Source organism: Marmota flaviventris, chromosome 5 (genome assembly GCF_047511675.1).
Source record: "Marmota flaviventris isolate mMarFla1 chromosome 5, mMarFla1.hap1, whole genome shotgun sequence".
NCBI lineage: Eukaryota > Metazoa > Chordata > Mammalia > Rodentia > Sciuridae > Marmota > Marmota flaviventris.
Window position 1 is genome coordinate 58287964 of NC_092502.1, and position 27318 is coordinate 58315281.

Here is a 27318-nt window from a genome sequence, read left to right on the forward strand (position 1 = left end):
ACAACTTTTACTGATCCATTTCATTATTAATGAATATTCAGGTTGTTTCTAGTTTGGGGCTACAATGACAAATGCTGCCATGTGTCTTGGTACATGCCACCCAGCACATATTTCTGTTGCATATGTGCCTACCGGGGAATGGAATTGGTTGGATTATGGGGTATGCACATTTTCACGTTATGAAAATAATGCTAAACTCTTTCCCCAAATGCTTGGATCACTTTATACTCTCTCACCAGCAGTGTATGAGATTTCCTGTTGTTCCACATTCTAGACAACTTTTGGTAAGCGAGTTGATTTCTGTATAGGTTGTTAGGCAGAAAATAAGTTATACTTTAAAAAATTACATAATAAACTAATGATCCTGTATCCTCTTATTGCAAAGACAGACCTGCCCCACCTCTACAAGCATTTATCAAGATTATATATACACAGATGTTTCTAAGTTCTTTATTTTGTATCAACATTCTATTTTTCTATGAACCAATATAAATTATATTAATCAAATAATTGTTATATTTCTTGATATCTAATAAATACTTTCAATTTTTTGGTTTTCTTCAAAATTTTCTTGGTTGTTTTTGGCTCTTTACATTTTTCCGTTTTATTTACACACTACAAAATTCAACCTTTTCATCTATAGTTCTGTATATATATATATATATATATATATATATATATATATATATATATATTTTTTTTTTTTTTTTTTTTTTTTTTTTTTACTGGGAATGGAACCAAGGATTGCACTACCATGGACCTACATCCCAGGCCTTTTTTAAATTTTGAATTTTGAGACAGGGTCTTACTAAGATGCTTAGGGCCTAAGTTGCCAAGACTGGCCTTGAATTAGTAATCCTACTGCCTCAAACTCCCAAGTTTGAGGTAACAGGTGTGCACCTCTACACCTGGCTATCGGTTCTGCTACTTTTGACAAATATATACAGTCACATATGTTATCACAATCCAGACACAGTTCCCTAATTAAAACAATTTCCCCTTTGTGCTGGGGCTGCAGCTAAGTGGTAGAACGTTTGCCTATCCTTCCCAAGGGCCTAGGTTCAATGTACCAGCACTACAAAGAAACAATTCCCCTGGGATTCTCTGAAGTCTACCCCTTCTCTCTACCTCCAGCCCCTGGCATCCAATGGTCTGTTTTTTCTTTTCCAAAAGCCATGTGAATAGAATCATGTACTTCATAGCCTTTTGAATCTGGTTTCTTTCCTTTAGTGTAAAGTATTTGATTTTCATCCATTTTTTTTAAAAATCAAGACTTGTACATGTTATTGGTGAGAATCATTTTACAGTATGGACATACCATGGTTTGCTTATCCATGAGCCAAATGACAATTGAATTGTTTCCAGATTGAGGTGATTACAAATAAAGCAACTATAAACATTTATTTTGAACAATACTTTTATTACAAAATTTGAAAAATATTTAAGAAACGCCTCAGGAAAATGGGAGAAAGGACAGAGGAGCAGTGCAGGGGGGGAGTGTCCCAGGGGAGCCATCTCTGATGTCTTCTGCAGGTGGGGGCAGAGGAGACTCCTGATGTCCAGGTGGATGCAGAAGTGCTCTGGGCTGGAACCCGTGCAGAGACACCTGAGGTAGTTGGCACATCTTCTCCTGCAGCTGTTCAGAGTCCACTTGATTGAGGCCCCAAACAAGGTGTCAGGATCCACAGAGAACAGGGTCCTCTGGCTGCCCCCTGGTATTGTCTGGTCAGCTTTCCCCTTCACTGGAGCCACACTTCATGAATCTGGCAGGGTTCTGCCCTCTTACATTGGAGCCACCCCATTGCTGACACGTGGTATGCAACAGCACAGTTGTCGGACACAGGTAGCAATCCCCCTAGTTACCGCTTCCAGAGCTTTCTGCTGGTGTGGAGTTGCCCAGAGTCAGACTGGGAGGCTAACCCAGGTGTGGGGGTTCTTGCAGGCGGGAAGTGGAAGTGAATAGGCGGCTGGCTGGCCCTCCTGATATGCTTCTGCCCTAAGCGTTTGGCCTCCTCAGGCAGAAGAAGCTCACAGGGCAAGGAGAAGGTGTGAAGGGCAGGCTCACTGGGGCTCCTTATTGGGAGGACAGGGGAATGGGAAGAATCCAGGGGACATGGCTGAGGCTTAACCATGGGAGGCACAGGCTTCCCCTGGAACATGAAGCCCTTCCCCTGGTTTTTCTGGTGCTGGAGTAAGAGGTAGGTAGCCATGGCTCCATTGAACTTTCTCTTGGCCAGGGACACCCAGGTCTTGCGTAGATCATAACCCATATCAAACATTATGGTCAGTATTTCGGGGTCTGGGTGTTTGAGGAGTGCCTCATGATAATGAGGGGGTAAATGCCGCTCACCCTGCATCAGCCATATGTGCTGAAGGATCTGCTTGGCTGTGGGCCGCTTCCTGGGGTCCAGGGTCAGCATTTGGTAAATGAGCATCCGTGCTGCCAGAGAAACATGGGGAGGGTCACGGTACAATCCCAGCACGATCTGCCGCATGGTCTCCTTACGGGTAGATCCCATAAATGGGAGCTTCCGTGTCAACATAAAATACAGAGTGACGCCCAGGCTCCAGATGTCCACTGGGGGGCCCTCATATGCTTGCCTCCGGATAATTTCTGGGGCAATGTGTGAGAGAGTGCCCCAGGACTCCTTCAGTTTCTGGCCGGGTGTGACCCAGGTGCTGAAGCCAAAATCGATAAGTTTGATGTGACCTTTGGCATCCAGCATGATGTTCTCTGGCTTCAGGTCTCGGTGCACCATGCCCTTGTCATGGCAGTAGGCTACGGCACACACTACCTCCCAGAACAGTCTGCGCGCCTCTTCCTCCTGCATGCCACCCAGCGGGATTTGGTCCAATAGCTGGCCCCCACCTGCGAGCTCCATCACCAGGTAGATATTTCTGCGGGTCTCAATGACCTGAAATAACTGGATTACGTTGGGATGCTCCAGGCTCCTCATCATATCTGGTTCGGAGAGGGCCTGGAGTTTCTGCCCTTTCTTCTGCAGGACTTTCACTGCCACCTGTGCCCCAGTGAGGCAATGGCGGGCTAGTTTGATCTGGCCAAACCCACCATGCCCAATGTCCCTCAGGACCTCATACTGGTCCCTCAGGACTGTAGTCTTGCAGGAGCTGGGCCCCTGCCCCACTCCACTACTCTCACTACTCTGGCTATCCATCCTAAGCAGGAACACCAACTAAGGATGCTAGCTTAAAAAAAAAATAACAGACTAAAACAACAAACCCAAATCAAAAACAAAAACAAGACAAAACAACAAACCCAAATCAAAGAACCAATATCCAAAGACCACCACCAACGACTGCCAACCACCAACCACCAAACGCGCTAACTATCTGGGAGTCCGACAGGTCACCACCAAGAGCTTCCTGTACTTGTGGACAAAAACTCAGCCAAAGCCACTCTCTTATATACCTGCACTTTGACACTTGCTCACAATGGATCCTTGTGACATCAGAGCAAGCAGTGGCCCAGGCATGCCTGGCCATAACTCCCAGTGGTCATCTCCCTTTGGGGCCTCCAGAACGGCTTCCATTTCGGAATAGAAATAAGAAAGTACTCCAGACATTTTTTTTTTTTTTTGCTTTAGTAGTTTTTAGGATGATATTTAATTTTTTAAGAATTAATATTTGTATATAACTTCAATGTACTTTTCATTTTCATTCTAAAAATCTGTAATAACTTTTGGCTTTGTAAGACCAGAACGTATCTATGCTCAAGGTATTCAATTCCTTTTTTCTTCCAACTTCTAATAACTGCTATTTAAAGGATGGTAGTGCCTCAGTCACATGTGATACTGTGATAAGATTCTCTGTTCCCTAAGACACCACAGAGCACAGTATTAACACCTATGGGGGTTAGATGGGGAAAAGTTTCTCATAATTTCTCCATACAGTCCTACACACAATGCATATGCGTTCCAAGGTGACACTAGTAATTGATGGAGATGGGTAGAGATGCACAAGATCAGCATTTTGTGGTACTGATGCTGAGGGAAACTGACTGGTCCAGAAGCATCAAGCAGCAATCAAGGGAAAGAACTTCAAATTTTATTTTACACCAGCGGGCCCAGAGGAAAACAAAACAAATTCTGAGCCCCTATGCCCAGTTTTTAACAATATTTGTAGGTATCTAGTGTCATAAATTTTCTAGTCTACTTGACATAGAATTGTGCAAGTGGTTTCTAGAGGTAGCATGTTTACAGAAGCAGAGTGTGATATGGGGAAGAATTGGCTCCTCTTACAAGGCCTTTGATAAATCTTTTTCCTTGGGCCCAGAGCTTCCACATTTACAGATCAAAGGGGAGGAGTCAAGACTCCCAAGGGAAGTTATTTACAATCCAGAAGGTGGGGACCCATGGTCCATCAGGCTTTCTGAGCAAGGGAAAGGGAAGTGACCCCTTCCCCAGGCATGGGTTTCTCACCGTAACATTTTTATAATTTCATTTCCCAAATAGGTCTGGTTTTGTCATCACCCTGAAGCTATGATGCTATCTATATAGGTTCTCACCAGGGACACTGCACAGAGGTACTCCTAGGACATACATAAAACCAAAGGGATGGATATTCAAATATTTTACATAAAAAATCTATTAGATAGGAAAGAAGATAATCAGGATATAAGGCACAGTGAATCAGTAGCCTGCCCTGCTCTCCTTATAAGGTCACACTTCTCACTGAAACAACAACTTGTCCTACTCCCTTATGACCCCATCTTAGGTAATTACATCATAATATTGCTATTTCTGAAAAAAGGCCTTATTCCTAGGTGAGGATTAGAACCTATACAAAGGCTCTGAGAGATATAATTAAACCATAATTTGCTCCATTCCTATTTTTCTAAGAGCTTTTATCCATAGGTGTGGAATTTTGTCTTATGACGCTTCTGCATCCACCCATTCAATCATCTGACATCCTGGGCTCATGAATGAAGTGCATATCTTTAGCGGGTATGGTCTTGCCAAGTCCTGATGCCCATGACCCAATAACCCTTCACTTGTTCCACCTCTTAACAATTCTACCGGCCAACATCAGCACCCTGAGGACAAAGCTGCCAATACACGAACTCTCTGCGGGGGAAGGAGGGGGTCACTATTTCCTTAAAAAGCTGTTGATGTCTTCAGGGTCTGTCATAATTAATATTCCATTTAATACTTGATGTTGAAAATTTGTCTCTTCTTTCCTTCATCAATGTTATTATAATTTGTAAATTTTATTAATCATTTCAAGCAAGCAGCTCTTTATCTCCCTGATTTCTTCCATTGTCTCTATTTTAATCTAATTAATCTCTGATCTTCATCAATTATTTCTTCTGCTTGATTTTGGTTTATTTGCCCTTCAAACACCCTGCCCTCAACACCCAAGATTTCCCAATTACATTATTAAATTGTGACTATTCCTTATTTGTAATGTGTTTTTAATGCTATCGATTTTCAAGTACTGCTTTAAATGTGTTCTACAAATTTTTAAATATCATTTTTCACTAGGTTAAGTGTATATTTTTATTCTCTGGGAACTTTCTTGACCTATAGATTATTTAGAAGTGTGCTTTTCCCCCTAAGGTTTGGAAATTTTCTTTTATCTTTCTTACTGATTTCTAAAGTTTCAGTTCTTTGTAGTGAAAGAATACCCTGAGTATAATAAGAATAAAGAATACCCTGAGTATAATTTTATAATAAGTGAAAGAATACCCTGAGTATAATTTTAGTTCTTTGCAATTTGGTAACTTTGCTTCATGGCAAGGGATATTGTTTATATTGACATATTTTTTGTTGGATATTGTTTATATTGACATATTTTTTGTTTCAGTGGGCTATGGAGACTGATATTTACTTGTTTAAAAATTAAAATTTATAAAAAGTGAAAGAATACCTTGTGTATAATTTTAGTTCTTTGCAATTTGGTAACTTTGCTTCATGGCAAGGGATATTGTTTATATTGACATATTTTTTTGTTGGATATTGTTTATATTGACACATTTTTTGTTTCAGTGGGCTATGGAGACTAATATTCACTTGTTTAAAAATTAAAATTTGTAAAGTAATTCAGTGGATTTGTCATCAAAAGCCTAAAAATTTAATAAATTTGGGCTTTGGAAGACTTAATCATATCTGTGCTTGGGGTATTCAATTCCTTTTTCTTGCAAATAATTGATGTCAAAAGGATCACCTCATTCACATAGTGATAATATATCAAAATTTTCTGTTCCTTAAGATGTTCAAGAGCACATTATTAACACCTATGGTGTTGGGAGGGAGGAAGGTTTTTCCTTAATTTCCCCATATGGTCCTCATCTGATTTCTCATTAGAAGCAAGTTTCAGAGATCTCAGTACATGGTCAGCTAGCTCCATTGCTTGGGGCCTGAGGTGAGGCAGGACATCATGGTAGCAGAGTATTGCAGAAAGAAATGGCTCACATGATGATCAGTAAGCAGATAAGGATCTTCTTTAGCATGTGTTTAAGAACTCTTACTCTAATTCTCAAGATCACAAGGTAACAAAGTTTTTCTCTATGTCCTATTATATTTGTATAATTTTACATGAACCCACTTAGAGATAATTCTTGAATAGGGTTTAGTGTACAGATCATAGATTTTAATGCTTGTTGGATATTTTTCTTTTGAACATAGATATTTAATCATTCCCACATTCTTTTCTAGTCTAAAAGATATATGGTTTTGCACAAGGTGTCTAGCAGGAAGCATGTCTCTAGAAGCAGAGTGTGATAAGGGGAAGGACTGGCTCCTCTTTCGAGGCCTTGCATAAATCTTTAGCCTTAGGCCTGGAACCTCTACAGGGTATTTATACTTCAAAGGAATAGTTAGATAGTTCCCAGTATATTTTCTTCACTTAATTATCTTTACATCTCTAGCTAGAAGCAATTAACACCACACATGTGGGTCTATTCCTAGGCTCTATTGCTGTATATGTGTGTGTCCTTTCTCCAGTACCATGCAGCAGTTTTCTAGGATTCTGTAACCAAATAATATCAGTCTTTCAATTTTGTTCTCCCCTTCCAAAATTGTTTTAGCTATTCTTGTTCTTTCATGTTCCTAAAGGGAAAAAATAAATAAACCAACTTGTTAATTGCTACAACACAAAATTTTTATTTTCTCTGGGAATACTGATTAGAATTTTGTTGAATTCATAGATCAATGTCCAAAAAATTGACATACTTAACAATAGCAAGACTTCTAGTCCATAATCCTCATGTATTATTTATTTATTCTTTAATTAATTTCCTCAATGTTTTGTAGAATATATGCAGATCTCAAACATATTTAATTAAGATTACCGTCTAAGTATTTCATGGAATTTTTATTGCTATTATAAACAACACTTTTTTTGAGGGGGGGATGGACAAGGGGTCTTGAACCCAGTAGTGTTTTAATACTGAGCTACATCTGAGCCCTTTTTATTCTTTATTTTGAGACAAGGTGCTGCTAAGTTGTCAATTCTGGCCTTGAACTTGCTATTCTCCCTTGAGCTGATGGGATTACAGTCATGTGCCACTAGGTCTTTATTGAAAAGAGTACTTTACAAAGGTAAATTTCAGCTTTAATTTATTTTTTTTGTATTGGTCCTGTATCCTATGATCTTTCAAAACTTGTTTTTTAGTTCAAGTAATTTTGTGTAGGTTTTTCTCTTTGGCATTTTCTATAAAGACAACAGTTTTATCTCCAAATATGGATATTTTTTCTCTTCTTTTAACATCTGTATGTTTTTTTATTTCTTTTTCTTGCCTTACTATAGTATCTAAGATTCCCAGTATAACGATGAAGAGGAGAATGGACATTCTTTCCATGTTTCTCAGGCGGAATGAATTTAATATTTTGCCATCAAATATGACTCTAGCTGTAAGCTTTTTGCAGATGCCCTTTATTCATTGAGCTTATTTCCTACAACTTCTGGTTTTCTGAGAGTTTTTATCAGAAATCAACCTTGTGTTAGTCATCTTTTCATCACCTTGACAAAAATACCTGACATAAACAACTTAGGAGGAGGAAAGCCCTGGGCTCATCAGCTCCGAGTTCTCAGTGGATGGTCTGCTGGCTCCATTGCTGTGGGTCTGTGAGAGGCAGGGCATGATGGCAGAGAGGACATGGTGGGGCAGAATTGCTCATCTCATTGAGGGCAGGAAGCAAAGAGAGAGAGAGGAAGGGGCTAGGGACTAGGTAAAGACCCCAAGGGCATGCTTTTAAGTATCTACTCCTTTCAAGAAGAGATTACCTCTTATAGCTCGTACTTCTGAACTTTGCTGCATTGGGAACCAAGTTTTCACAACATGAGACTTTGGGGCACAATCCAGATGCAAACAACAACAGATGTTGAATATTATCAAAATATTTTTCTGCATATATTATGATGCTCATATGTTTTTTTCTTTAACCTGCTGATATGGTAAATTACATTCCTTGATTTTTGCATGTTGAATCAACATTTAATTCCTGTAATAAATACCACTTGGACCTGTTGTATTGACCTTTTCCTATATTCTTGGATTGGATTTGTTAACATTTTGTTCAGAATATTTGCAGCTATGTTCATGAACGATATTAGCCTCTAACTTTATTTTCTTCTAATGTTCTTTTGTGGTCATATCAGGACAGTTCCTATAACATACAATGAGTTGGGAAGTATTCTTTCCTATTCTTTATTCTGAAAAATTTGTGTGGAATTCATATTACCTGATTCTTACTTGTTGGTAGAATTTGCCAGCAAAGCCATCTGTTTCTGAAAGTTTCTTTTTATCTGTTTGTTTGTTGTGGTACTGGTGATTAAACCTGGGGTGCTCTACCACTGAGCTTCACCCCCAGCATATTTTAGGGTTTATTTTGAGACAGGGTTTTAGTACTTTGCTATGCTGGTCTCAAATTTGGTATCAGCTTCCCCAGTCACTCGGATTTCAGGAATGTACTCCCATGCCTGGCTTTTAGTGTTTATTAGAAGGGGTTTAATTACAAGTTGAACTGTTTGAAGAAAATACACAAAGCAGGGTTGGTGTTGTGGCTCAGTGGTAAAGCACTTGCTTAGCATGTATGAGGCACTGGGTTAGATTCTCAGCACCACATAAAAATAAATAAAGGTCCATTAATAACTAATAAAAATATTTAAAAGAGAAAATACATAAAGCGGTTCTTATTATCTCATTCTTCTTGAATATATTTTGACAATTTGTGTTTTTCAGGTGATTTGCTCATCTGACTAACTTGCTGGATTTATAGTCATAGACTAGTTCATAAGTGTCCCTTATCATACTTTCATGGCCACTCTTTCATTCCTGATAGTTGTTTTTTGTAGTAGTGGGGATTGAACTCAGGCCCTTGAGCATGGCAAGCATTTGCTCTACTACTGAGCTTTCAGTTCTTTCCTGGGATTTGTAATTTGTGTCTTTCCTGTTTCATTTTCTTAGTCAATTTCACTGATTTTTTTTCAATTAATAGTGTTTGGTTTTGTTCATTTTTTCTTCTTTTTTCTGTAATTCTTTCGTTCTAGGTTTCATTAATTTTTGCCTTTTTTCTTCCATCTTTATGCTGCTTTTGGTTTAAATTTTTTTGTAGTGTTGATCTACTGCCACTAAATTGTTTGTTTTCATATATGTATAGTCTTTATCCTTTCTCATTTGTTCATTTTTTAAAAAAAATAAAATTAACAAAATAAAATGTGACGGCCTTTAGTACACTTGCAATGTTGTAGGATCATTGCCTCTATCTAGTTCCAAGATATTTTCTTTACCCCTACAGAAAGTGTGATATCCATTAAGAAGTCACCTTCCATTTCCTCTCCCTATAACCCTTGCAAAGCTCTAGTCCACTATCTGTCTCTGTGGATTTATATCCTAATGGTGTTCCATATAAATGGGATCATAGATATCTACGTCTAGTTTGACAAAACTCAAAGTTTTCAAAGTTCATGCATAGTGCAGCAGATATCAGTATTTTAATCTTTTTATAGTTAAATAATATTCCATTGTACAGATATGCCACATTTTGTTTATCCATTTGTCAATTGGTTTCACCTCTTTTCTTCTGTGTATATTGCTTGATTTAGTTTGGCTATGAGGTGTTTCCCCAAAAGCTCATGTGTTAGACAATGCAGGCATGTTCAGAGGTGAAATGATTAGCTTATGAGAGCTACACCTCAATTGATGGAATAATCCATTTGATGGATTAGTAATTAAATGGATGACTGGGTGGTAACTGTAGACAGATGGGGCATGGCTGGAGGAGGTCACCTGGGGCATGCCCTTAAGAGTAATAGTGTGTCCCTAGTTCATTGATTTCTCTCTCTCTGCTTCCTGGCTCCCATGAGTTGAGAAGCTTCCTTCCACCACACCATTCTGCCATGATGTTCTGTCTCATCTTGGGCCCAAGGTAATGGAATTGGCCAACTATAGACTGAGACTTCTGAAACTGTAAGCCCCAAATAAACATTTTCTCCTTCATGTTGTTCTTGTCAGGTGTTCTGGTTATAGGAGTGAAAAACTGACTAACAATGCTGCACTGAACATTTATCTGGCAACATTTGTTTGATTCCCTTTTAAATCTAAAAGCAGAATTGCAGGGTCATATGGTAGATCTACGTTTTTTTTTTTTTAAATGTTCTTAGTTGTTGATAGATATTTATTTTATTTATTTATACGTGATGCTGAGAATCAAACCCAGTGCCTCACACATGCCGGGCAAATGTGCTACTGCTGGAGCCACAGTCCCAGCCCTCTATGTTTAACTTTTTGAGAAACTATCCAGCCAATTACCATAGCAGCTGTACCATTTTACATTCTACCGGCAAAATACAAATATTCCAGCTTTTTTCCATATCCTCTCCAATACTTGATATTTTCTGATTTTTTTTTTTTAAATTATGACCAACGTAGTAAATGTGATGTTATCTCTCATTGTGGTTTTTGGTTTGCAATTCCCTAGTGACTAATGATGTATAGTATCTTTCCTTGTAATGTTGATCATTTTTATGTCTTTTCTGGAGAAATGACTATTCAAATTTTTGTCCATTTTTAAATTAAATTCTTTGTCTTTTTGTTCTTGAGTTGCACAACCTGTGATCAGTTTCATTCCTTTCAACATGTTTATATAGAGAGATAAAATATAGAAGTATGTAGAGATATAGATAGACACCGATATAGATGTACATATTCTGGTACTTAGCCTTTATCAGATATAATTTCCATTTGTTTCCATCCTGTGTTACATTTTCATTCTCTCAATGGTGTCCTTTAATGCATAAAAATATTCAATTTTGATAAAGTCTAACTTATCTATTTTTTATTTTCTTACCTGTACTTTTGGTGATACAGCCAAGAAATCATCTACTAGTTCAAGGTCTTGAATATTATCTGTGATTTATTCTAAGAGTTTTATAGTTTTACCTTTTGTATTCATTCCTTTGATTTATTTTGAGTTAATTTTTGTATATTGTGCAAAGTAAGGTCCAACTTCATTCTTTTGCATTTAGATAACCCATTGTACTTAGTACCATTTATTGAAAAAAAACATTCTTTTATCATTAAGTGGTCTTGTCACCCTTGTTGAGAATCAAATGACCATAGTTGTAAGGGTTTATTTTTTTACTTCCATTTGTTTTCCATTGATGTATATATTTATTTTTATGTCAGTATGGCAGGGGTTTGATTTCTGTTGTTTTGCAGTAACTTTTTAAATTGGTAAGTGTGACTCTACCACTTTTGTTCTTCTTTTTCAAGATTGTTTTGATATTCAGCATCCCTTGAAATTCCACATGAATTTGAAAATCCGCTTTTCTATTTGAGCAAAAAATGACTGGTGTGATTTTGATAGGAATTGCTTTCAATCTGTAGATCACTTTGGGAGTATTGCCATCTAAATCTTCCAATTTATAAAAACAAAGTGTCTTCATAATTAAGATCCTAATTTCTTTCAGTCATGTTTTGTGCTTTTTTAGTGTATAAGTCTTGCAACCCTTTGATTAAATTTATTCCAAGCATTTTATTCTTTATGATGTTATTACCAATAAAAATTATACTCTTAATTTACTTTTAGGGAAGGACTGAAGATGGCAGATTACAGGACGGCTGCATTCCTAGTCAATCCAAGGCTCAGGATTCAAGCAGCAGGATTACTGTTTCTCAATGAGGTGGGTGAAAGAGGGATTTCACTAAACTTCAATATTGGATAGCCAGAGTTTCATAGAGACTCAGAAATGTGGGTATGTTAAACAAAGTAGAAAGACTACATCAGAGCCAAGGCAGTTGTGGCAGCAGCAGAGGGAGAGGGGCTGGTTCTCCATAGAGGGAGGGAAAAAGACAGAAAAACATGACAGATTTGGTATGGAAAAAAATGAAATCAGAAAATCAGCTTGATCTTAGCTGATCCAGAACCTGCACAGTAGCACTGATGCTTGAAAAGTATTCTCTATCTCTCAACTGGCAGTGGAAATGTGAGAAAGAGTCCTCTTGAGGGAGTCACAGCTGCAGTTGATGCTGGAGACTGGAGATCAAAGCAAACACTTCCACACTGTCCAGGCAAGTCCCTCCCTGTGGCCTGGGGTGTACCTAGCAGAAGGTGAATGAAGCAGGTGTAGAGAAGATTGCACCCAGGGGGACTTAAGTTGTAAAAGTGAAGGAGAGCTCATGTTGCTTCTCCTTTGAGTTTGCTGAATTACATGGCAAAATAAAGTTGATCGGGAATTGTTTTAATCAGCTTTTTCATTGCTGTGATTAATGACCTGATCACCACAACTGTAGAGGAGGAAAAGTTTACTTGAAGGCTCAGTGTTTCAGAGGTCTTAGTCCATTCCTCTGGGCTCGAGGTGAGGCAGAACATCATGGAAGAAGAGTATGACAGAGGAAGCAGCTCACATGGTGATCAACAAACAGAGAGACGACTTTCCTCACCAGATGTAAAATATATACACCCAAACCATTCCCCCAATGCACCACCTCCTCCAACTACACCCTACCAAACTCCTTACAAGTTACTCCCTATCAGGGGATTGAATCATTGATTGGGTTAAGGTTATCACAACCCATTATTTCTTCTCTGAACCTTGCATTGTCTTAAACGTGAGCTTTTGGGGGACACCACATCTAAATCATAGCATTCTGCCCCAGCTCCCAAAAGCTCACAACCATATCACAATGCAAAATACATTTAGTTCATTCCCAAGAGTTTTCACAGTCTCAACAGGTCCAAGATTGCTTAAAGTTCAAGTCCAAAGTCTTCTCTGAAGCTCAGGACAATCTTGCATTGTTAGCTCCTGTAATAAAAGCAGTTTACCAATATCCATGACATAAAAGTATGGAGTAAACATTGCCATTTATAAAATTAGGGGCATAGAAAGAAGGGATATGACTAAATAAAGACCAAAATTAATCTGTGCAAACAAGTCTTGTATCTCTATGTCCCACATCTCGGGCACATGGCATCATGAAGTTGCTCCAAAGGGCTTTCATACCTATATCCCTGAGGCCTTTTTGGTTGCACCACAAGTGGCCTTTCTGTTGGATTGTCTCTGCTCAATTACTGCAGCTTTCCTTAGGACAATACCCCAAGTTACTGGCATTTCTTAATCCTGAAGGTCTCCAATGAAGCTTTGGCTTCCTCCTCAAATCTCCATACCTTACCTTCTCAGGGAATTCCCACAAGGACTCCAACCCTGATGGATTTTTGCTGGCTTCTAAGGCTTTCTTTTGTAATCCTGGTTAACTTCCATGACACCCAAACTCAGCCAGCATCCTGCATTCCCGAACAACTAGAACCACATAGTTGATGCTAAGGTCTGTCACCATCTCCAGCAGTTTCCAAGCCTCCACAGACCCTGGCTGAAGTGGCCTCCAAGTGCCTGTGTAGCTGAGCATGTCGAAAACTTTCCTAGTCCCCTTTGTACTAGAAGAGTTCTGCACTGGTCTCTTCTCAAGATAATTTTTATCTTTTCCCTTGAGTTTGAAATGGTGTGTGGTCTTGCCAGCTCCTGAGTGGCCCTCAAGCCATTTTTATTATTGTCTCTGAGCAAAGTCTTTAGCATTTCTTTAGTGGTGGTAATGTCTTTAACAACTACAACTTCCTTAGCCCCAGTTTTACTCCCAACTTTCAAGTTCACTTTTTCCAAATCTTTCTGCTATTCTTTTTGCTCCTGATTATCAAAATCAATTTGGCTAAAAGCCACCAGCAATATCCATGCCCCTACCTGAATGCTATGCTGCCTAGAAATTTCTTCTACCAGATTAAGAAGATCCTTGTTTTTAAAATCAGCCTCACAGAAAGTCTCAGGATGTGGGCAAAACGCAGGCAACTTTTCGATAGAACATAATATGAATGGCCTCTGCTGAAAATTCCAATGGAGTCCTCCTTTTTTGAACCTTCTTGAGGCCTGTCTTCACTGACCATGGTCCTGTTGCCATTCTGGTCTTCTGAGCTACCACCAGAAATGGTCATTAATCTCAATTTACAACAATCCAAAGCATTTCCAGATTACACTGTTAAAACATCTCAAAATTCCTCCCACCAATTCCAAAAAAACTCAAAAAGCTTTTGAACCACATGATGAGTATAGCCATATTAATGACCCCTCTCCTCATTACCAATTTGTGTTTTAAGTCAGCTTTTTCACTGCTGTGACTAAATAACCTAACTGTAGAGGAGGAAGAATCTTTTTGAGGGTTCCCAGTTTCAGAGGTCCATAGAGGGCTGGCTCCATTTCTCCAGTTTTGAGGTGAGGCACAACATCACAGTGGAAGAGTGCAGCTTACATGGTGATCAGGAACAGAGAGAGAACTTGCCAGCTACCAATATATACCCAAAGCCACACACCAATTCCCATCTCCTCCAACCACACCCTATCACCTCATTTATCATTCAGTTAATTCCTATTAGGGGAGTAAATCACTGATTGGGGTAAGGCTTTTACAACCCAATCATTTCTCTTCTGAATCTTCTTGCATTGTCTCATACATGAACTTTTAGGGGATACCTCACATCCAAACCATAACACTCACTCTCACTACCCATCCTTGCTGTTCAACACTGCACCACACACTGTCCCTTTATCACTGCATCATTCACTGAAGGCACAAAAGCTGGGGATAGGACCTGTGTGATCTGAGGCACTGTGCTTTTGGTACGAGAAGGCATACTTAGCTTTCTTTGATCTTTGTATGCAGGGCTGTGCCTGTAGGGCTCACAAAAATGGAGATTGCTCCCCACTAGGATGGGATTTGTGCAGCCAGCAAATGACAAGCATTCACCATAATTTACCCTTTTGGCTACCTGTATGTGACCTTCTATACCTGTTTACAAAATGCCTTCACTAGCATAATATAATAATAATCTCTCACTCAACTTGAAATATGTCCTTTCTCTTCCAATAGAAAGAAAATCCCAAGTGAGTCAGGCCCGATGTACAGAATCTCTGAGGATGTTCCTTTGATTTAATTCTATACAATTTCACCTCAGATTTGGCTACCAATGGCATACATTGTATCTTAATTACTAAATAACTTCCCCAAGAAAAGGGAATTTAATTTACATGGGTAAATACAGCCATGACTCAACAAGGAAAAAAACAAATAGAATCTTTAGTCTTTGTTTCTTCAACTGACCATGAGGCTGTCGCTGGTGTTTATGACTTTCTTCCTCCATCAAGCCTCTCTGTTTGCTTGCCCTCTGAGAGCAGTTCAGCTGGCTGGGATTCATTAGCCACTGGAGTCACTCAAAACTTCTTTCCAGGGGCACCTAAGCTTTCAGTGGTTCTACTTGAAGAGATTGCCAGAGTCTTTGATTACTTTCAGTACTGGACATGGAAATGTGAGAAAGTGCTGCTCTAGTTATTCTCCTCCCTGCCCCTTTGTGTAGCAAAAATCCTGTCTTTTCTTGAGTATCAGAATCAACTGAGCCAGACTAAAACAGTCTTCCTGACTCTCCCTATCCTTCTGTCTTCATAGTGGCATAAAGACTTTGAAGTAGCCCAGTCGAAGTACTACTAGTCCCACCAAGTACTGAAAGCATTCCTCTTTTCTCTATAATTGCCACAAAGTCTGAAGACAATTGAATGGAAAATACCATCTATAACTGGGTCAATAGTACCATCTTTCTAGCCATTGGTTCCTCAGCTGATACAATTGAGCCTTGGGAAAAGCAGAATTACTTCTTCTGGCTGGTTTAGCACAGTTAACTACATTATTGATTTGTACCCTCACTTTCCCAGATATTTATTCCACATGATGCTATCAATCTAATCACTACTTTCTACCTCTTTGTAAAACCTGATAAAACCATGATGGCACATGGTAAAACCATTATATCCCCTGGTCAGTTCCAATGTAAAGTAAATGCTTGGTCAGGAGCAATGGTGTGTAGGATTGTATGGTCAGCTTAATGTGAGGTAGACAAAATGCCAATTGGATATCATTCCACAGATAGTACTGGTATCTTACATTCTTAGGAATTAGTGTTGGCTCTTGGGCACTGTTCTGTATTTCTCTAAACATTTGGGCATTTTTCTTTCCCTATAGTACTGTTACCTTGGTAAATGCCAAAAGTCACACTGCTAGCAAGTGTTGAAGTCCAATTTAAACTCCAGGACATAAAATCTTATCCCTATGCAATTCATCTTTTCTCCACATTTGTCACTTCTGATTTTATTGTTCATGGTCATTAGATTCTTCTTTATTAAAGGCATCTCTTCAATATTTCTAAATGATTTTGTTCTAGGAATTGGGTGAGAGGTCAAGAATTTAATTTGTACTTTGGTGGCCTTTATTTATTTATTTATTTATTTATTCGTTTATTTAGGTTTCTGGAGATTGAACCCAGGGGTATTTTATCACTGAACCACATCCCCAGCCCTTTTTATTTTAATTGTTTTAAAATTTTTGACCCAGGGTCTCGCTAAGTTGCTTCACTGAATTGCTGAGGCTGGCCTAGAACTTTCCAGCCTATTCATGTACATACTTTTAGAAGCCACATAAGACAACAGGATTATAACAAGAAATAGCACAACCCTGTACATACCTCTGCCCTCAATTTCTTCTCTCAGGGATGATGACTGGATGATGACATAATAAAGATGATAATCTTTATTATGATGAATTTTTAGATTATCTTCTTTTTCTCCTTTCTTGATTTTTCAGATTTCAGTATTATCTGTTGATTTCCAACTATGAATGGTAATTAATTTTCTTTTTACTATCAGTGCCCAAAATTTCTATCTCTCATCACTTTCAATATAGTTAAAGAATACTTTTAGGTTTAATCAACATCAAATGTCTATGTTCCTTTGAGTACATTAATATCGTCAATAGCTGAGCTTGTATTATGGTGATAATCTACTTCTTATTGTGATAGTAGGAGCAAATGTGACTCCATTTTGTTTTATGACTTCATCCTGTAAAACAACCATGCCAAGTAGAAGAGTCATGACTGGAGCAAGATGTTCTTTTCCTTTTGCTATAGAAACCTTAAAGAACACGGAACTACCTAATGGGGTATTGTTTCTGTAACTAGGGTAACGGGGCTCTGTTTCTGTAACTGGGGTGACTGGGCTAACTGTGATTGGTTAGGCTTCCCTCCGCTTGACTGCACTGTCCCGCTTCTGTAACCTGGCTTGCTTGCATTGGCTAGACCCCCCGAACATCCCTTTTACGGTTTTCAGGCTTATAAGGAGCGCCCTTGCAATTGTTCGGGGCTGATCAGGGGAACAGCTTTATGTTCTGGCCAGCTGCCACCGGTGTGCTTCAATAAAGGCTTGATTCGATTATACGTGAGTGGTCTGGAAGTCAGTTTATGAAACCCTGGGACAAAGCTTTAACTATAACATTATAAAGCCTTTTGTTTTTCTTAAGTTTGATAATAAATTCTTTTTGCATGTTTGTTTCTTTTAAATACTTAACTAATAATTGACAAATTATTCTATTGATATGAGAAACTCTTTACAATAAAGACATAAATTAAGTAATAAAAAATCACATCTCATTTTTTTTCCCCAAGGGACATTCATTGAGCTCTTTGTCCTACAACATGTGCTGTCTACACCAACTGCATGGCTTTGTCCTGCAGCTACTTGTCCCATGAAAGTTGGGAATTCTCCTCTATATTGAATCTCTTTCTGTTGGCTGCTGCATCCTTCTGTTTAATGACTTTACACTTTTCCTTTTATGAAGCACATCCTACTAAGAAATGACTACTTATTGGCAAATTTCCTGAGATCCTTTGTGTTTTACTCTTATGTTATTGCTATGGTATGGATCTTGAGTGTCCCCTAAAGATCCATGTTTTTAAAGGCTAGCTATTGGTGGTGCTACTGGGAGGCCAGGGGCTGGACTCTTAAGGTCATTGGTGTGTGCCCTTGAAGGAGACTGTGGAATCCAGGCCCCCTCCTCATTTCCTTTTTCTTCTGGTATATGAGTTAACTAATTTTGCTCCACTGAGTACTCCTGTCATGATATGTACAATAGAGTCAATTGATTATGTATGAAACCTCCCAAATTATATGCCAAAATAATATTTTTTCCCCTTATAGACTTATTATGTCAAGTATTTCATTATAGTAATTGAAAGTTGGCTAACAAAATTATATTCTAGCTTCCAGTCTGAAGCTATTATGTTTTTTATTTCATCTTTTTTTGTTTTGACCTCTTGAAGTCCATGGGATTTTCTCTTTTTAATACCCAATATTTTGGAATTTTCTATGAAAATTTTTAATCATAGAAAAGTTCATAGAATTTTATGGTAAACACCTATATTCTTCTTCACTAGATCCTAATTTAATGCTTTACTATACTTATTATCATGCATCTATTCACCTATTATCCTTCTTTGTTTTTATCAAAAGATTTTGCTTTGGCTTGTCATATCTCTTCCCAGTCATGCCTATCCTTAGACTTCTGGAGGCAACCATGGTTCTGATTTTGTTTCATCCCAGACTAGTTTTCCATGCCTTAGAAATTCATGTAAATGAAATTGTATACTATTTATTCTTTTGTGACTGAATTTTTTCAATCTACATTTGTTTTTGAAAATTTTCTTTAATATATTCCTTATTTCATTTTATCACTAAGTCTGGTTCCTCTGAAAAGTAGTTAAGGTAGGACTAGATGTATAAAAGATTTGTTGAGAGAAATACCCATAAGGAAAAGGGAAGAAAGTCAAAGTAGGCAGGGAGAAGCTTCAGATTGCCCTATGGGAGTGAATCCTAGGAAGAAGAGGGAGACGAAAGGAGGACCGAGTAAGAAGATTGAAGGACTTCAGAGAAGCTCTGAGAAAGTCCGAGGCAGGCCAGCTGGGTATCCTCAAGCCACTGTTGCTTGTTGAGGTCGTCCCCAAGTCTCCATTATTGTAGCACAGCCATGTTTAGCCATCCATGAGGAGGAACCAAACACAAAGGTGGATCCAGAAGGGCAGCAGGCAAGGTGGTCTGTGCTATTCTCTCCTCAGCAGGAACTCGGGTGATGTCCATTCATCACCATCACAGGAGTTATTTCATTCCACATATATAACACCATTTGTTCATCCATGAGCCTAGTGATAGGAACTTAGGCAATCTTCAGTTTGGGGTTATTATGAATCTAATTTCAACCCACATTTTGGTATGCTAAATTTTGTAGACAAAAATAAATATTTTAATTTTCCACTCTAAACACCAAAAGACAGAATTTTTGGATCATAGTTAAGTATGTGTTTGTTTCTATAAGAAGTTTTCATATATTCTACCAAAGTGGTTGTATGATTTTTCACTCTTACCAATAATGTATGAGAATTCCAATTGCTCCATCAACAGTGTTTTTGTTTTTTTTAAAACTTTAACCATTTTGGAGGATGTGTAGTTATATCTCATTGTTCTCTTCATTTGCACTCCCCAGACATGTAAAGAACTTTTTTTTTTTTACCATGCCCTTTTGCCAGGATGTTCTGCCTCACTTTGGGCCCAGAGCAAAGGAGTTAGCTAACTATGAGCTCAAAATAAACTTTTCATCCTCTAAGTTGTTCTGGTCGGGTATATTGGTCACAGCCACAAAAACCTAAAACCCATGCACTCTAAATCTTTCTCTAAAAAATCATTCAATTTTAATTTAGCTAACTAAATTAAATATAACTGAAAAGAGCTGGCTTTTTTTTCCTAGTTGAGAAATGTGTCAGACATCTATATGGGCCTCAGTTCCCATCTGTTTAATATAGATGTATGAATTAAAGATTTGCCGCCCCCAGAATAATGTTTTTATCTGGGGATCTACATTTACTTTACTAGTAGGGTATGAATGATTTATATTTAAAATGCATAGCATATGATACACACACACACACACATATATGTGTGTGTATATATATATATATATATATATATATATATATATATATATATACTGTGTATTATATATTTTTAATTAATTTATTTATTGTTATTATTATTTGGTACATGGAATTGAACCCAAGGGCTCTTTACCAGTGAGCTCCTTCCTAAGACTCTTTAAACTTTTTTTAAAGTTTGAGACAGGTTCTTGCTAAGTTGCTTAGAGCCTCACTAAATTTCTGAGGCTGGCCTTGAATGTGTGATTTCCACCCCCTCCTCAGCCTCTTGAGCTTCTGGGATTACAGGCATACACCACCATGCCTGGTGACAGGATATATATTTTTGAGTATAACTTATTGGATAGTCCTACTTCCCCATCCCTAAAAGAAAATATTTAAACATGAGTCACTATAGTCTTTAACAAATTAGATAGTAAAATTGAAGTTAAATTAACAGTTAATTATAATTGAAAACCAAGGATAGACTCGGTTGGTTATTTTAACTCAACTCAATAGGAAGGATGCACTGCTGGCAAGCCATCCTTCTAAAAAATGTGTAAGAATTTTAATTTATATAATTGGTGCCTCACTGCTAGGCTACGTATGGAAGCCAGATAATTAAAAACTTTCTTAGGAATGCAATGTAATTCTTAAGATCCTTGCCATTTTAGTCTTTTTTTTAGGAAAAGCATCAGGATATGGAAAATTCTAGTACTTATAATTCTTATAACCAACTTCTGGAAAAACTATTCATGCCCACAAAATATATTAGCAATAATCTTGACTTCTGGGGTGGTCTGTTTTCCCTTTCTGTAAAAATACACACATGTACACATACACTCAAAATTGTCTAACCTTCAGTGTCAGTTAGGATAAATGACATTGGGAAACTGGTTATAAAACCCCAGATATACTGGCATTGAATAGCTGTGAGATACATTTTAATCTCAGCCGTCAAACTGTGGCTTGTCATTGATATCATTGGAAATGATATAAAGTGTACTAGGCCCACCACAATACCGTGTTCATTGTTTCTGAATTCCACTAATTTTTTGAATTCTAAAAGAAAATGCGATTGATTGAAACAAGACAGAACAAACTCTAGTGGTTTTGATTGCATGTGAATGAAGATTTGATTGATGTGACTTTCATTTTACCCCTTCTCAGTGAGTGGGTGGTCATTTCATACTCTTTTTTTCCCAGGAACCAAATAGTACTTTTAGCATTTTTTCCTAATTTTCCTAATTTTTTGAGTTAAAAAAGAATCTGATGCATGTAATCACCCATTGAAATCACATACCATATACACTATAGGGACATACTTGACTGATTGCAAACTGCAAAATTTTCTTGGCATTCTTAAAGTAAGGGCAAAAAATTATTCTGAGATTAGTTTTTAAAAACCCCCAAATAAATAAATAAAAGATCAACTTTTTAAAAAAATTCATGAATCTACATTCATTACAGAAAAGTTGAAAAATATGATAAAAGAAAGACAAAGACAAAAATCTCATGGTACACATGATTAATTTTGGAATCTATCCATCAGGACTATTTAAAAATAAAAATATGTATATATGGGTAGGATAATTTATTGAGATACTAATTTGCCTTTTGTTCTCTTGTTGAAGGTAATTTTCTCTTCTACATTTCAAGAGAGTGGCCAAGTCATTTATTTTCCTTACTGAAGTAAATTAATAATGACTTTTGTGTGGCAGAGCCAGAAGTAAATGTTGCCAAGCAAAGAAATGATAATATCTACTGAGATTTTTTTTTTTACTAAAAGTAGGTTTGTGGAGCTATTGAATCAGATTGTTTAAGGAGAGAAAGTACTCCAGGAACTGGGTAAAGCTCAGAAGGAGAAAGTTTTGGGGAGCTTCTCCCAGGACTGGATATGTAGGAGATGTCTGAGAACTTTTGTGCTCTGCCGTCTCCCAGGACTCCAGAGATGGTCAAGACTCCCATAGTTCTGGTTGAGTAATGGTCTTCTGAAACTGGGTACCAATCACTGTGATGTTCCATCCTGGTACTAACCCTGGGGTTCCAGGGACTATGCAGGATTGACGACCAATATTTCCACTGTGAACAGTTTGAATTAAAGACCAAGGGGACTTAGAGATCAAGGGATCCTTCTCAAATGTCCTGGCCTATATAGTACCTCTGTGATTCTTCCATAGGGAAGAAAAAGGTCCTACAAACTTGAATAATAAACTTTCTATGATAGTAGGCTGGCCTTTGGGAATTTTGTAGTAGTTAGTCCTTTGGAAAAAATCCTGTTTTAGAGTCACATCCTAATTTGTGATATTTTTTAGTAAAATTCAGAGCCACTGCACATAAGCACTCACCTAGGATTGCATCAGGGTTGGTTTACAACCTCTGGAACTGGAATATTTGATTTGGTGCCCCAATATTGTCTGAGTCCCTCCCCCACCCCCCCGCCTTTCATGTGGGGACTCAAGGAGTAATTTGAATTTATTTAAAGAAAACATAGAAACTGTGATACTTCTGGAGACTTAGCACAGTGGTTCTTTTTTTTTTAAAAAAAAAAAGCTAAATTACTATAGTTATTTTTGCCAATTACTATCTATATTACATTAGGCCAGTGACTTAGCCCTTCTTTTACTTGGTGTTTTATCTATGAGACAAGAGCAACATTACTCAAGCCATAGGGTTGTTGTCAAGAAAAAATGGGTTAGAACAGCTCGATTACTGGCAGGCACTGTGATTTTTGGTATAAAAGCATTAACAGATTAAGGGATTTTTCCATTATTTGTAGTGGTCTAGTTGAATAGAGGTTATATTTTATCAAATGCTATTTCTATGGTTACCAGGATGACTGTATGACATACCTCCTTTAATCTATTGTAGTGGTGACCTATCATGATATATTTTATAATACCACATCAGACTTGCATTGCAGTACTGAGACTTACTTGGTGATGACTGAGTAAGGTATACTCACTAGATTCAATATGCTAATATATTGTTGGAACTCTTTGTGTCTATGTTCCTAATTAAATTTGCTCTGAGTTTTTCTGTTCTTATACTGTCCATGGCAGGTTCAGTACGTGGTTCCTGAAAATAAGTTAGAATATGTCTGTCCACATGGTCTTAATAGGGATTCCTTTTCAGCATTTGAAAGATTTTATACCTCTAGTACCATTTCTTTAATGTTTAAAGGCTAATTTAAGTACTTCCAGTTTTTGAGCCAATTTCTTTATGTAAATATGTTTTGGAAAAGTTATTATTTTATTCAAGCTTTTAATTTATTAGCTTAAAGTAATTCATGGTCTGCTCCTTTAGTTTATTTTTTAATGTCTCTTTTCTCTGCATTTATCCTTTCCAATGTGTTGTTTTAGAACTTTCTATTTTATCTGATCAATCATGTCAAAGAATTACTTGCTATATGAATTATTATAATTGAACTGTTTTCAGATTTTTTTTCTACATGCTAAATATGTGTCAGAAGTTTCTTTTAATAAGGATCTTTAGGTGACAAACTCACTCAATGTTCATTTACCTGAAAATATCTTTAGTTCATGGTCATTCTTAAAAGATAATTGATTGGTTTTATGATCCCAGGTACTTATTTTCTCTCTGCCCATCAGTTATGAATATAACATTTGTTCACTTGAAAATACTTTTTTAAAAAATTCTGGTTATTCTTAAGATTTTCTCTTTTTCTTTAGTGTTTGAAATTTTATTACGATAAATATAGAAAGGGGTTTCTTTTTATTTTCCTGATGAATGTTTGTTGGAATAAAGTTTATGTTTTTGAAAAAGATTTATGTTTTTCATCTGTTCTGGAATATTGTCAAATGTTATTATAGACAAATAATTATTTCTGTCTTATTCATTCTTCCACAAGGAACTGTGTCTCAGTATGTTAGGCTTACTTTGTTCAAGTCTCTTATTTTCTTTTTGCCGTTTTCTGATGCATCATGGAAAATTCAGATTTATCTTTCAATTAGCTCATTATCTTTTCAGATAGGTCCAAACAGCTGTTAAAATTATATATTATACACATATAATTTTATTATATTTATAGTATCTGGGATTGAACCAGGAGTACTTTATACTGGTCCACCTCCCCAACCCTTTTTTATTTTATATTTTTTTGAGTCTTGCTAAGTTCTTAGGGCCCTGCCAAGTTGCTGAGGCTGGCTTTGAACTTGCAATCCTTCTGTCTCAGCTTCCAGAGCCTCTGGGATATAGGCATGGGCCCCACTCCCTACTGAAAGTTTATTTGATTCTTAGAAATGTTTGGCCTTTCCTCATAACTTCTTGCTACCTACACATACTTTTATTTATGCTATCTATTTCTTGAACCATGAAAAGCATTTTGTTTTCGTAATCTTTGTCCTAACATTTTCAGTGACTAAAATTCCTGTCTTTCTGTATCTACCATCTGTTGTTTGGTTATTCTTTTGCAGGGAGCTTTGCTTCGTTGTATATGTAATTAATTATTTTTACCTTACTGGGTGCAGTGGTGCAGACCTGTAATCCCAGTGGCTCTGGAGGCTGAGGCAAGAGGATCTCAAGTTCAAAGTTAGCTTCAGCAACTTAATGAGGCCCTAAGCAACTCAGTAAGATCTTGTCTCTAAATAAAATATAAAAAAGTGCTTGGATGTTGCTCAGTGGATAAGCACTCTTGGTTTCAGTCTCTGGTACCAAAAAAAAAAATTATCTTTGTCTTTTATTAATATAATTTTATTTTTATGATTTTTCTAATTATTCTTGTCAGTTTATTTCCAAAAAGTCTTTGAGACCTGAAATTCAGGTGATTTCTCTAGATAGGATTGTATTTGCTTCAGGGAACCATGTGGGAATATTATACTTTTTTTAACCATTCTAGTTACATTTATAAATTGAATTATTTTAATCTACCTAGGTAATAAAGTTTCAGGCTAAAGAAGGATGGTTTCTAGTTTTTGATTATCAGCAATGTTTGTTTTTTCTCACAGTGTCTAAGTAGTGGACAGTTGATATTCTTTCATCAACCTTGAGGGAAGTGTGTTTCAATTTACCCTTGAGCAGCATAAAACTTGACAGTCCAAGTTTGGTTTTGAAAGTAGAGAAATCACTCCCTGCCTAGATTCTCCCTTTTGATGGGGCCTTGAGGCTTGTCTCTGATTTTTTCTGATATTTTGCATAATGTAATATTAAAATCAGAAATGGATTTAGAATTGATTAAAAAGTGGCCTGCAGATTAAGCATAAAACATGAAGACAGAATGCTCCATGACTACTATATTGACAAATTTCAAAAGTAGGCTTGAATTGATGGTGAGAGTAAACACAGGCTACTTGAGTGTGTTAGACAAAGTTTGCATAGTCAATGGTTGGGGAATGAGGCCAAAGCAGCCACAATTTACCATAGCAAGATCAGCTACATTTCTCAGGACAGGCAGATATACAGACTTCTGAACCTAAGAATATTCCTCAGGGCTCAGAATTTCAGATAATAGCACATGTCACTAAAGTTAACACTGGCGTTTCTGGAAGCGCAATTGTCCCCTCCAAGTTAAAGTTAAATAAATAAGGCACAAGCCCTTTGTAGATAGGCTATTTTGGCTGTTTGCTGGAGACCCCTTTATCTTGCTTGGCAGGTGTACCTCATCAGTCTCAGTGTTACACAATATACAGTATGACCACAAAGTACTTTTTAGTACAGAACACTCAAGCCAGGAACACAGACCCCATCTATCACCTTATCCCACCCTGGGCTGGCCAAATATGGTCCAAAGACATTTCTGAACTCAGTGCTATGGCATGAGAACAAAGATCAGTTACTCAGAGTTCTTTGGCTACCAGATCCATATATAAATAACTGAGGATCTGGAAACATAGTTCATGAGGAACAAGGGACAGCAGGCAGGATCTCCAAGGAACAGATACCACACTAAAATTAGAATATCTCAGGGAGAGATTATTTATAAACAGGACTAATTGCAAAGGTGTGCATGGATGGTGAAAGAGATGAGGTAATACATCCTCAACCTTCAGGCAGAAAAGGAAACATTACCATATCCCAGAAGGAAAGGATTTCTCAAAAAGCAAACATTCAATGGAAAAGTGACCTTCTGTTAAGGGACACAGGAAGCCCAAGTGTGCTCAATTTCCACCCACTTTCTTTGTGTGAGCCAAAGGCACAGGGAAGTCATTGATGTACCTCAGGCAAGTCAGCCTCTCTGGATAGTGAGCCAGGTAACAAAATGGTGGAGAGGGAATTTGGAGGGTTATGAATAAGTGAAACATTTCTGGCATAACAGAAAAATTGAAATATAATGTGATATTAGTTATTAACTAATAACTGCATCAATATATAAGTCCATGAAATCTCACATTTGTGATCATCAGTGAAAGTTTTACGCCCTTATATTAATAATAATTTTTTCCGTGTGTCAATCATACTTATTTTCTTCACACTTTTATCGTTCAGTCTCCCTAATCTCATCTACTTTATTCTTTTTTAGATGTTATTCTGATTATAGGTCTCCCAAATTTTCCCAAAATATTCTAGTTTTCCAGGATCTATGCCACTGGTCTTTTTATTCCTCCTCAAAGATTTTGAACTGCCTTGGATAAAACCCATGTGGAGAGTATTTATTGGTACTGGGTCATGCTAACGCATTTATCACTTCTGTCTTATTGGTGCTGAATTTGAAGTAGTGGAATAAGAGGAGAGCAACTAAGAGAGGAAGAGCATGAGAAGAAGATCACCATTAAACAGGGACGAGAGGGGGGAGGGAAAGAGAGAGAGAAGGGAAATTGCATGGTAAAGGAAGGAGACCCTCACTGTTATACAAAATTACATATAAGAGGAAGTGAGGGGGAAGGGGAAAAAAGAGAGAGAAATGAATTACAGTAGATGGGGTAGAGAGAGAAGATGGGAGGGGAGGGGAGGGGGGATAGTAGAGGATAGGAAGGGCAGCAGAATACAACAGACACTAGTATGGCAGTATGTAAAAAAGTGGATGTGTAACTGATGTGAATCTGCAATATGTATACGGGGTAAAAATGGGAGT

General features: G+C 37.5%; 1 protein-coding gene across 1 annotated transcript; it reads right to left on the minus strand.

Annotated features, from left to right (window-relative positions):
* Positions 1 to 1859: 1859 nt before the first annotated feature.
* LOC114103576 (sperm motility kinase Z-like) lies at positions 1860 to 3176 on the minus strand. Its single transcript, XM_027949309.2, has one exon. It carries the CDS (start codon positions 3174 to 3176, stop codon positions 1860 to 1862), a length of 1317 nt encoding a protein of 438 aa, XP_027805110.2.
* Positions 3177 to 27318: the final 24142 nt, after the last annotated feature.

Bases quoted from the DNA above. Each gene is read 5' to 3' on its own strand.
- LOC114103576 (XM_027949309.2), bottom strand. From the start codon at position 3,176: ATGGATAGCCAGAGTAGTGAGAGTAGTGGAGTGGGGCAGGGGCCCAGC.